General features: G+C 54.0%; 4 protein-coding genes across 4 annotated transcripts; 2 read left to right on the top strand and 2 right to left on the bottom strand.

Moving 5' to 3' along the window:
• Nucleotides 1-323: 323 nt before the first annotated feature.
• Nucleotides 324-1454, bottom strand: A1O5_03536 (uncharacterized protein; the record flags this gene model as incomplete). Its single annotated transcript, XM_007744147.1, has 1 exon — nt 324-1454. The coding sequence occupies one exon, from the start codon at nt 1452-1454 to the stop codon at nt 324-326; it is 1131 nt and encodes a 376-aa protein (XP_007742337.1).
• Nucleotides 1455-4593: 3139 nt separating this feature from the next.
• On the top strand, nt 4594-7075 carry A1O5_03535 (phosphoketolase 1; the record flags this gene model as incomplete). Its single annotated transcript, XM_007744146.1, has 2 exons — nt 4594-5086; nt 5139-7075. 2 exons carry the CDS (start codon nt 4594-4596, stop codon nt 7073-7075), a joined length of 2430 nt encoding a protein of 809 aa, XP_007742336.1.
• A 2346-nt stretch (nt 7076-9421) lies between these two features.
• On the bottom strand, nt 9422-9853 carry A1O5_03534 (prefoldin beta subunit; the record flags this gene model as incomplete). The annotated part of the gene is made up of 2 exons (XM_007744145.1): nt 9422-9735; nt 9793-9853. 2 exons carry the CDS (start codon nt 9851-9853, stop codon nt 9422-9424), a joined length of 375 nt encoding a protein of 124 aa, XP_007742335.1.
• Nucleotides 9854-10288: 435 nt separating this feature from the next.
• Nucleotides 10289-11673, top strand: A1O5_03533 (vacuolar protein sorting-associated protein 4; the record flags this gene model as incomplete). Its single annotated transcript, XM_007744144.1, has 2 exons — nt 10289-11377; nt 11452-11673. 2 exons carry the CDS (start codon nt 10289-10291, stop codon nt 11671-11673), a joined length of 1311 nt encoding a protein of 436 aa, XP_007742334.1.
• Nucleotides 11674-11861: the final 188 nt, after the last annotated feature.

Below are 11861 nucleotides of genomic sequence, written 5' to 3'. Positions count from 1 at the left end.
ACTACCCACTAAGGTAGATAACTACATAGATGCTCCGTGTACTCAAAAACAGCACCGAATACGTCAGATCCGTCAAAGTCTACTCCGCACATCGTTTCACCAATGGACATGAAATATGTATGTAGGAACAACATACAGATTTCAGATATATGCGCGTGTGTATATGTGAATATTCTACTATGCCACAGTGGCTTTCTGCCACTCTTCTTCTGACATCCACATAAGTTTGGTACTCGCATTGCATTGCTCCAAATATTGACAAGTCTATGTAAGCATATTTATATGTGTCAACCCGCACCCTCCTCTTAACACGGCGCTTGACCTTACCAGATGGCCAGGCATCTCAACTCCAGACTCTCCCTCGGCTCCTCGTCCTCGGTGCCCGGCAGGTCGACGCTGGAGTGCAAGGTGCCACCTGCGGCGACGGTCTCCTTGTCCCGATCGCTGTCGAAGAGGCCAATCACCAACGCCTCCTCGGGCTCTTGTTGGCTGATAAAGTACCATTTCTGGCCCGGCGACCATCGGGCAAGGTATGATTCCGTGTCGTGCGTTTCTTTCGAGTCTGGGGAGATGCCGAGGTTGGGGGTCTTCACCACGACGGGGACGTAGTCGCTCTGCAGGAACGTGCGTGCGTCGCCCAGCGCGAGGGGATCGCGGCGCACGCGTTTCAAGGGTCGCCAGATGGAGTACAGCGCCCAGCGAGGTCCCAGGCCCGAGGACGCGTACTCTTCTCTCAGCGACTTACCCTGGGCTAACAGCTTCTCCTCGGCGTCGATGATAGGCTGCGCAGTGGCTGTCATTGTGGGATGATATTTTCTCAAGTGGGTCCGTGCACCGTTGGGCGCGTAGTCAAGATGGACTTTCGGGGCGGGACTGGCGCCGCCGTGTCGCGGAGAGAAACCGATGAACTGCGGGAAGCCAAGTTCGAGTTCCTTCTCCTCTTGTGACTTCTCTTGCGGCTGCTCTGCTTCTTTCTGGTCCCCGTGGCCGGCATGTGTCGCGAGAGCGTCTGCCTCGGACCATATGGCGCTGCGAAGCAGAAGAGCTTCGGTGATGACGGTCTTTGCGCCCGTGACTTGTTTGACCATCTCTTCCGTCTCAGGGACGTAGAGCTCCTTGAGCAGGTTGGGGTCATTCCAGCTCGCGCGGGTGTAAGGGGCGGCATTCATGGTTGTAGGGTGACGGATGGCAGCGAAGCCGTGGGTGTCGAGCTGGGCAGTGCCTTCCTTTGCATTGGGCAGTTCGGAGATGGTTGGGACGGGGCGCATGTCTATGAGAGGTTGGAGTCGGACGTCCCCGAACTCGGCCATAGCAGGGAGATGGAAGTTGTGAGGAGACGGGGTGGGTGTCTGGCCCTGTGGGATGTAGCGGAGCTTTCCATAGTATTGGGGCTCGGAAGAAGGAGTGGTAGAAAGCACCTGGGTGAAGGTAGTAGTAGTAGTAGTTGTAGACATGGTGACGGCGGTGAGGTTGGTTAGACAAGGCAAGGAGATGCAGGATCTGGAGCACGAGGACAAGATAGATGGAACGAGTTACCTTGGTAAGAGAGGGTCAAGATGGATGTTATATACCTACAGTCACGAGTAAGACACAGTGGACGCGGCAAGGCACCTGTCAGGGGTTCTGCGAGGTGTTTGTGATAAGACGAGAAAGGCAAGAGAGGGAGAGAGAGTCGCAGTCTGAGGGGTTGATTGAGTGAGTGAACGAGCGGTTGATTTGATAGCGACGCGGTGGGTGCGCAACTCCGCTGGGCAAATCAGCCAAATCAGCCAAATCAGCCAAATCACCCCGCAGCCACAGTCACACATCCCAACACTCAGTTCCTGATCAGGCAAGAGAGATATGCACCTTCAACCAACTCTTCCATTCCAAGGCTGTCTGTGGCCAAAGCAGAAGCAGATGCTCAGCGTGCAGCCTCAGCATCGAATATCGTCTCCCCTTCCTCTTCCGCACACTCGAGACGTCACGATAGACAGCTCGTCGCTCGAATGACCAGGGATGTCTGTCGATTAACCCACATCATCATAGCCTCACCATCTTGATCCGAGGCTGAGCAAATTCGGATAAGAGCCTCTCGCGCGCTTTGTTAGAGACAGCCGAACCGTTTTCGATTTCAGGTCTGAGTAAGCATTGGCTGCAATGATCGAGCTCGCATGTTGCGGGAAGAGGTGGTGGAAGAGATGGCAGAACAGGTGACGGACGACAAACACCCCGTCAATGGTTCATCAGACATTCGGGCGGCACTGAATGCATCACATTTCTTGCGCGAGAGGAACTCACAATTCTCATAGTCATTGAGGCCTTCATCCACTGCCGACTGAGACATCCAGCAGTGAGATCAAAGCCATCCAGGCCCTTGAGGCCAAACTCTTCGTCAGAGAAGTGACCAGATCTGGAGCTCAGAACACCAACAACCCACCCACAAGGAAGACAAATGATAAAGGGAACCGGTCCAAGCATTTTAAGAGTGCCACGTCCACAGGCACCTTCACAATCACTGATCATTGGATAATCAACGGCCCCTTCCATCCAAGAGTTGTGGAAGAAACGCACTTGTAGATACAGGCCTAGGGCGGCCCAATCGCCCAAGACATGGCAACCAAGTTAGATATGGGTCAGCATTTTGCACTCGCAGCCTCTTGGCCAAGACACAGACGGCAAACCCCCTTTCTGCAGTTGATTTTCCGGTTGCAAGAAACATCTCCCAAGGAAAGTACTCACATCCTCACCTGCTGGGTGTAAGCCAAGATCAGCCATCACGCACGAGACCAAGCGTCTCGACCTGGCCAATAGAAAGGCCGTCATTTTCATCGGCTCTTGCAGCACAACGATTTGTCGTTTCCACTCCAGATGGGACCCCCTCCTCAAGGCACGTCCGTGCCAGATCTCCTCGGTAAAGCCACCCCTGACTCGATACCCCGTACGGCACCAGGATGGATCAGATGAGATCGAACGGCTGTATCCGCCACATGCAAAGCAGCTCTTCATCGTGTCGGATCAGGACACGGATACTTTCGTTAAAAGACTCGATTGACGCAGGTCCCGGCAACCTTGCATAAGACGGTTAGCCTGTCCTGGGCCTCGAGATTGGGTAGATCTGGGATAAGCAGATCCAACACTTGGAACCACCTGGGATGAGTTCATCAACGAGTATCCAGTAGAAGGATGGGAGCTTGTCTGTGCGGATTACAGTCTTCGGACTGGATGAGCTGGTCATGATGGTGGGCTTGCGGGACGGAACTGAAGAGATAACAGAGCGAGATAAAGCGTGCCAGATGGGAGCACGAATTGGATCCATCCAGCCTTGCGAGTCGAGACCTTGGGATTGAGATAGATAGAGTGGCATTGGCATCTGCTCTCTTCGACCCTACGCGCGCTGCGGGATTTTTCTTTCTGTTTTCTTCCTCTGGTGCACCATACCTAGGGGAAACAAGTCCGATAACCAGCTCTTCGTCCTCATGGCCTTCTCTCGTGGCCTTCTCTCGTGGCCTTCTCTCGTGGCCTTCTCTCGTTCTCTCGTGGATATCGCCGGGATGTCGATTCTCTTCTTCTCCTCCGCGAGAAATAGGCTGATGAAAGTCAATCGGTGGTCAGGGGGGGGCGCGACACTAGAGTCCGGACAGCCGAGAGCAACGCGTTTGCAGCCGTATTCAGGGATTCCGCAGCCGGACTTCAATACCGCTATACCTGATGCGGGCTCTGATGATGGCTTCCTCACACCACCCGACAAACCTGGTGGAGGGTGGACACCCGCCGCATCGAACAAAATCCTCACATGTCGATGCTGGGCGTCGTTGTGCATCTCCTGATGTTGAATTATTTCTCTTGGCCCATCCAATTACCATCACATCATGTCAGCGGCATGGTGCCCTTGTCCCAACCCTGCAAAAGGGTGCAGATCTGGCCAGCTGTTGGCTCCATCATCTTCTCCATTGGCTGGACTGGCGAGAAGCTGCCCCCCGAGCTTCATGCATCGCCGCCTTCGTCGCCGCTCGCAAACCCCTCTTTAAACCCAAGGAGCTGTCGGGAAAAAACAGTCAGCTTTGCTCACGATGCAGGCTCCCCCAGCATCTGCTGCAGATGCTTCGGATCACTCATGGCGCCCAACTCACTTGTAACCTTGTTCGGCCACGTGCAGGGGTTGAGCTGCTCGCATTGAATGCAACCGATATGCTGCATAACTGGAGCCTGTAGCCGAGAATGGAGCATGGAGGAGGGTGTATGGTAAAAAGATGTCGCTCATCCCCATCGCCATGCTTCTCGACCGCCGCCGATTAGATTAGCAATGAATGAGGACACGGTGCCTGCCGCCGTCCGTTACGAGCGGGTTCCTCGTTCGTGGTTGTCATGATGCATTGGGTTTTGATACCAAGTAGGTAGTAATTGGGATCATCATCAATTGACTCGTTCGTCGTATATATAATCCTGTCCTCACTTCCGTCTGGCGTCACTTCAACCTCAGTCTTTTCTCACCACAAACTCACTTTCTACCACCCCCTTCCTCTCCCCCCTCTCTGATAGATTTCCTACTTTGAATCAATTGCAGCCTGCTTCTCCCTCTTCTACCTCTTCTTCTTCTTCTTCTCTTCAGCCATGGCGTCCACACAAGATGTCTCCGCCGAGAGCATCTCGCCCTTTGGCAAGGCCCGCTCTACGGTCAAGGGCGAGCCCCTCGGCAGTGAGGAGTTGAAGCTCCAGGATGACTACATGCGAGCCAGTCTCTATCTCTGCCTTGGCATGCTTTATCTCAGAAAAAATGCCCTCCTCAAGGAGCCTCTCAAGGTCGAACATCTGAAAGCCAGACTCCTCGGACACTGGGGTTCTGACGCCGGCCAAGTCTTCACCTATGTCAACATGAACCGCCTGATCAAAAAGTATGATCTCGATGTCATCTTCATCTCGGGCCCGGGCCATGGAGCCCCCGCCGTGATTTCGCAGGCCTATCTGGAGGGGGTCTATAGCGAAGTTTACCCGGACAAATCCGAAGACGAAGAAGGCATGCGGAAATTCTTCAAGCAATTCTCCTTCCCTGGGGGCATCGGCAGTCATGCTACCCCCGAGACACCTGGCAGTTTGCACGAAGGAGGTGAGGAACTGACCCACGATATCCCTGCTGGTGCCACTGACACTCTGGCCAGGTGAGCTCGGCTACAGCATTTCACATGCTTTCGGAACCGTTTTCGACCATCCCGATTTGATCGCCTTGACCATGGTCGGCGATGGTGAGTCCGAGACTGGTCCTTTGGCCACCAGCTGGCACAGCACCAAATTCCTCAACCCCATCACTGATGGCGCCGTCCTCCCCGTTCTTCATCTCAATGGCTACAAGATCAACAATCCCACCATTCTCGCCCGTATCAGCCACAGGGAGCTGGAAGCGCTGTTCATCGGTTACGGATGGACCCCGTACTTCGTTGAAGGAAGCGATCCTCTGAGCATGCACCAGGCAATGTCTGCTACCTTGGAGAAATGCGTCTTGGAGATTCGAGCTCATCAGAAGAAAGCACGCGAATCAGGAAAGGCGTTCCGACCCCTGTGGCCCATGATCGTCCTGCGAAGCCCCAAGGGCTGGACAGCACCACGAACGGTGGATGGTCACTACCTCGAAGGGTTCTGGCGAGCCCATCAGATTCCCCTCCCAGATGTTGCGTCGAGCTCGGAACACCTGAAACTCCTTGAACAGTGGATGAAGAGCTATAACCCCGAGAAGTATTTTGGCGAAGACGGCAAACTGATCCCAGCTTTAAAGAAGCTTGTTCCAGATGGCAATAGGCGGATGAGCGCCAACCCTGTTGCGAACGGTGGACTCTTGAAGAAGCCCTTGCTCATGCCCGACTTCCGTGACTACAAGCTGGCAGTCGAGAAAGGTGGCATCACAGAGGCGCCAAGCATGTCGAACATGGCGATTTTCTTGCGAGACATCGTCGCGAAGAACCCGCACAACTTCCGTCTTTTCGGACCTGACGAGACCGAATCGAACAAACTTGCCGGCGTCTACGAGGCTGGCAAGAAGGTGTGGATGGGTGAATATTTTGAAGAAGACGAGGACGGCGGCAACCTGGCCTTCGATGGCCGCGTCATGGAAATGCTCAGCGAACACACCGTTGAAGGTTGGCTCGAAGGCTACCTGCTGTCTGGACGCCACGGCATGCTCAACAGTTACGAACCTTTCATCCATATCATCGATTCAATGGTCAACCAGCACTGCAAGTGGATTGAGAAGTGCCTCGAAGTCGAATGGCGTGCCAAGATTGCGTCTCTCAACATCTTGTTGACGGCAACAGTCTGGCGTCAAGACCACAATGGCTTCACCCATCAAGACCCGGGCTTCTTGGACGTCGTGTGCAACAAATCCCCCGAAGTCGTGCGTATCTACTTGCCACCGGACGGAAACTGTCTGCTGTCGGTCATGGACCACTGCTTCCGAAGCAGCAACTACGTCAACGTCATTGTCGCCGACAAGCAGAACCACTTGCAATACCTGGACATGGAGGCAGCCATTGAGCACTGCACAAAGGGCGCCGGCATCTGGGACTGGGCGTCCAATGATCAAGGCCAAGAGCCTGACGTCGTCATGGCATCCTGCGGCGACGTGCCGACCATGGAAGCGCTGGCCGCGACAGCCTTGCTGCGCGAATACATTCCCGAGCTGAAGATCCGCTTCGTCAACGTGGTGGACCTCTTCAAACTGATCCCGGACCACGACCACCCGCACGGCATGTCGCAGCGAGAATTCGAGGCCATCTTCACGCCCAACCGACCCGTCATCTTCAACTTCCACTCCTACCCCTGGTTGATCCACCGCCTGACGGCCCAGCGACCGAGCCAGGCCAACCTGCACGTGCGCGGCTACAACGAGAAGGGCAACATCGACACGCCGCTCGAGCTCGCCATCCGCAACCGCGCCGACCGCTTCAGCCTGGCGATCGAGGCGCTGGACAGGATGCCCGAGCTCGGAAACAAGGGCGCTAGCGCGCGCGAGAAGCTGCTCAGCTCCCAGATCAAATACCGCACCGCGGCCTTCAACGAGGGCATCGACCCCGAGGAGATCAGGAAGTGGGTGTGGCCCTTTTAAGACGACAAAGGTGGTAGTGCGACCCAAACCCCAGGTGGTGGATAAACGAAAGGCCAACGAGTCCGACATGGACATAGACATGGAGGCCGACGAGGCAACGACGAGATCTTGGGCGAAAAGGCGAATGATTGAACCAAGGTGATGGCGCCGCACGGGGCGACTTAGACTATTGTGATGAGGTTTACTTGCTCCGGTACTTAGCTCTTTGTCTTACTCGCGATAAACTAAAGGAAGAGAAATTAGGGTTTTAATTAATCCAGCTCAAGAAAGACATCTTTCCGCTCTGTTGTGAAGTTATATAGCCCTCCCTGCCAGCCCAGCCCACCCGCAGCGCACGGCTATTTCCCGAGAACGGTCGAGATAGGCACCTGACCCAATGAACAATCAATCGATCAAAGTCAGGCAGCCGAACGGACAGACACACAAATAGATCAAAGCATAAATGTCCCAGACACAACAAGGCTTCTGCGAAGAGTTCTCGGGTAATGTGGGAAGGGAGATAGAAGTACACGTAGGGGGGTGGAGGCAGCCTTGCACGCTGGAACAAGACGAGGCTGAAAGGCCCTCCGGGTTTGGAGGGGGGGGGGGGCAAGGCTGGAAAGCAAGAGGGGGAATCAGAATGGGAACATGTCCTCCTCTCAGCCGACGACAACACCCTTTCTCTTTTGTCTATAGAGGACCGTGTCAGTAGGCCTGCTCAGCCTGACGATGGCAGGATCGGCGAGCCTATGTTCTTGAACCAATGCATTTACCTGGCGCTACATGGCGATACGCGAGACTTATCTACTTAAGCTCCTCTCCTCTACGTCTGCGTGTGTGTGCACGTGCGACATGTCGTCCGGGCTCGGAGGAAGACTTGTCTGGTCAAGGATTGATGTTTGCGTTTCGGTATCTGAACAGCGTGGTCACCGTTCATGGCGGCGAAGTCTGCAATGTCAACAAGGACTGGAGACAAAGGTGTTCGTGGTCAGGACAGAGTGTGAGTGCGCCTTAACCGGAATATGAAGGCCGTCAACGTAGTTATATCGATAAAGAGGAGATATCTTTGCAGGCCGGCTTGGTGAGACCATCCATCAAGCCGTCCTCCAAACCTGCAAGGCGCAAACGGGTATGGCTACACGGCTTTCTGGGCAGCAACGCCCGTGTCACTCGAGACAGCTCTCAGCAAGGGGCTGCCTGATAGTTCTGCCAAGGCTCCGTTGCAGTGGATCAAGTAATAGTGAAGACTGGCACGTACTTTTCAGAGAAGAGGCTGCTGGAAACGGCTGAACAGGCTAGCCCCCAAAGGGACTGCTACCACATATATTGTACATGTAGATATCGGTAACAGTCGGGTTCCACGGTCCGTCCTTCACAAAGACCGTGGCCGAAGCAAGCAACGTATAAGCAGCGGAGGCACAAGTACGCAAAGGAAGGAATCGACTCAGGAATGCAAGCGCATAGCCCTACTCTGGAGACGAACCTGTAGACGACATACAGGAGACGTCCACCGTCCCGATACCGTCCAAGCGAGGGCAACCGCCGTGATTTGACTCCGGTATTGCGTTAAGCTCGGCTCGTCGGTAAAAGTTGTCGTCGTTGGGTGGTGAAGAGAGTTTCCCGTGTTTGTGCTGAGGAAGAGAGTCTCAACGGCGGAGGATTTTGACCGGGAGGAGAGCAGAGAGATTCCTAGCCTATAGCCCTGAACTCCGGCGCCTCCTCGATGCTAGACAAGAGCTGCTTGGTTGTGAAGCGGTCCGACTCGTGCGCAAGCTGCTGCAGCACCCATACGAGCGCTTTTGTGAATGACCGATCTCCCAGCCCACGCGCAGTCTTGTTATCGAGGGCGGCACCCAAATTTTCAAAAATCCTCTTGAAAGGTGCTGCTTGGGGTTGCCATCGGCAAAATCACCAGCGCAACAGCGGTCAAAAATCTCCAGCAGGTCTACTCGTGCCCTTTCGAGTTGATGCTCCACTTCATCCCCAAGTACCCACGATGACTCCTTCCTAGGATTACCGATGAGGCAGTTAGAGGCAAGGACCAGGGGAGGGGATTTTGAAGAATGTTTTGGTGCATATGGTCTTGAGTAGACTTCGACAGCAGAAGGTCTCAACCCAGCATCAGGACCAGCTCCCGAGATGTCCAGACTCCCATTGAAGATGATCATACGGCGGTCATGGTGCCTATCTCACAAAGAGCATGGATTGATTCGGCCGCCCGCAGAGTGTGTGATGCCGAAAATCGGTTGTGCAAGGGTGCTAATGAAAGGATAGTAGATAGAATGCGAGCTCAAATCCGTCATATTCTTGTTAGACGACTGTTCCAGTGGCGAATGCGTGCTCCATGGCATGGCTTCGGTGTTTTCCTCATCCTGCACCCTGCCCTTGCGCGGCCATTTGTATCTTTTGTTGAAGCTGCAGCAGCTCGACTCTCTTCTTTTCGCTCCCTTCCTGCAGCTCCTTGATCCTGGCTTCAGTCCTGGTTATTTCCTTTGTGATGAATTCGAGCCGGCCGTCGACCGCATTGACAGCTTCTGTCTTGTCCTGCTTCAGCAAAACCGGGCCCACGAGCTTGTAAATCCCGGCATCGTCGTCTAACGACGTAAATTCTTTGTGGACCGCCTTGTTTTCTTGCTGCTGCGCTTCGAGTTTTTGACGTGCTTCTACCGCGGTCTGGAGGTCTATGGCCGAATGTTAGAAGAAGAGATATAACGTGCCCGAGAATATCTGTTACCGACCATCTTGGAATTTCTGCAGAGCTTCAGATAAGGCCTGCAACTTACTTCGGTCGTCTTCCATGGCGGGCCGGTAGCGAAGAGAATCTGATGGTGACTAGAAGATTTGTAACGGATTTGTACATGCCTGGAATGGGCAAGAGTGGGAAACCGTTCTAGCGCGCAGGGCGCTTTCGCGGGGCAAATGCCGGTGCAGCCTCTCGAGTCTCCGTCTCCGTCTCTCCTTCACCTTTGCTACTTGGAAGACTACAATCTCCCAAAATTCCAAGTCTCGCGCAACTTACTTCCGACCCCCGATTTCTAGACTCCCGATATAGCTGTGCTGGACCTGCTGGGCAGACCGTTTTCATTCCTCTCCGTTGCGGCCCCGAAGGCGGTTATTTAGAGCATCTCGGCGCTTGTTTACTTCCACTGTATCTGGTCGGGGTACCTCCACGATCACCCTTGTCCTCCGTCTGGTCCTCTCTAGGTGTCCAGCTTCAAAGCTTCACTACCCAGCATGTCAAACACCGACTTTCTCGGCCGCGCCATCGACACGGTAAAGAAAGCCATTGAGCTTGACACCACCGGCTCCTACGAACAAGCCTACCAACAATACTATGCCGCCCTCGAACTCTTCATGCTTGCCCTAAAATGGGAAAAGAATCCAAAGTCAAAGGAAATGATCCGGGCAAAGGCAGGAGAATATATGGACCGAGCAGAGAAACTGAAAGCCCACATTCAGGCGAACGATTCGAGTAATCGCAAAAAGCCAGCTGCCATGGGAGTTAATGGGAAAGCTGTCAACGGTGCGGGCAAAGGCGAAGCAGGAGACAAAGACGAAGAAGATGCAGATTCTAAGAAACTCCGTGGGCAATTAATGGGCGCGATCTTGACGGACAAACCAAATGTGAAATGGGAGGACGTCGCCGGTCTAGACGGCGCAAAAGAAGCATTGAAGGAGGCAGTCATCTTACCCATCAAATTTCCTCACCTGTTCCAGGGCAAGCGACAACCGTGGAGAGGAATATTACTTTACGGTCCTCCGGGGACGGGTAAATCATACCTCGCGAAGGCTGTGGCGACAGAGGCGAACAGCACGTTTTTCAGTGTGAGTTCGTCCGACCTGGTGAGTAAATGGATGGGTGAGTCAGAACGACTGGTCAAACAACTTTTCAATATGGCAAGAGAAAACAAGCCGGCCATCATCTTCATTGATGAGGTCGACGCCTTGTGCGGACCTCGAGGGGAAGGCGAATCCGAAGCGTCAAGACGTATCAAAACCGAGCTTCTCGTCCAAATGGACGGAGTGGGGAAAGATTCTCGTGGTGTCTTGATCCTGGGCGCAACAAATATCCCCTGGCAGCTAGACGCCGCCATTCGCCGACGTTTCCAGCGAAGGGTACACATCTCTTTACCTGACAAACCCGCAAGAATGCGAATGTTTGAGCTCGCTGTCGGAGATACGAAGTGCGAGATGACCCAGGCGGACTATAAGGCTCTGGCAGATTTGAGCGAAGGGTATTCGGGGAGCGATATCAGCATTGCGGTGCAAGATGCGTTGATGCAGCCTGTGAGAAAGATCCAGACAGCCACGCATTACAAGAAGGTAAGTTCGACCACCTCCGGAGGCCCTGCCGCTACGAGAACGAGCTGCTAATAATTGCCCTTGGCGGAAATCAGGTCATTGTGGACGGCGTTGAGAAACTCACTCCCTGCTCCCCTGGTGACCCTGGAGCAAAGGAAATGACGTGGGTGGAGGTTGACTCGGAAAAACTGCTCGAACCGGCGTTAACGGTGAAGGACTTTATCCGCGCCATAAAGGCAAGCAGACCAACAGTGTCTGCAGATGACTTGAAGAAGAACGCAGACTGGACATCCGAATTTGGAAGTGAAGGTGCATAACCCGGGACAAAAGATAGAAGTCTATGTGGAAACGAAGAACAACGACGACGATAGCAATGCCATTTGGTCATTTTTTTTTGCGATTTGGGAAAGAAGGGTTTTGCGGGCACGAGCAAGGGCGTTCCAAGGCTTGATTAGCAGCAGTGAGGCTGTTCTGGCTAAATTCCTCGAAGCAGTGAGTGGTACCG

The sequence above is a fragment of the Cladophialophora psammophila genome (assembly GCF_000585535.1).
Source record: "Cladophialophora psammophila CBS 110553 chromosome Unknown aczJe-supercont1.4, whole genome shotgun sequence".
Classification (NCBI taxonomy): Eukaryota; Fungi; Ascomycota; class Eurotiomycetes; order Chaetothyriales; family Herpotrichiellaceae; genus Cladophialophora; species Cladophialophora psammophila.
The sequence above is the reverse complement of the archived record's forward strand: the minus strand, read 5'-3'. Positions and strand labels throughout refer to the sequence as shown.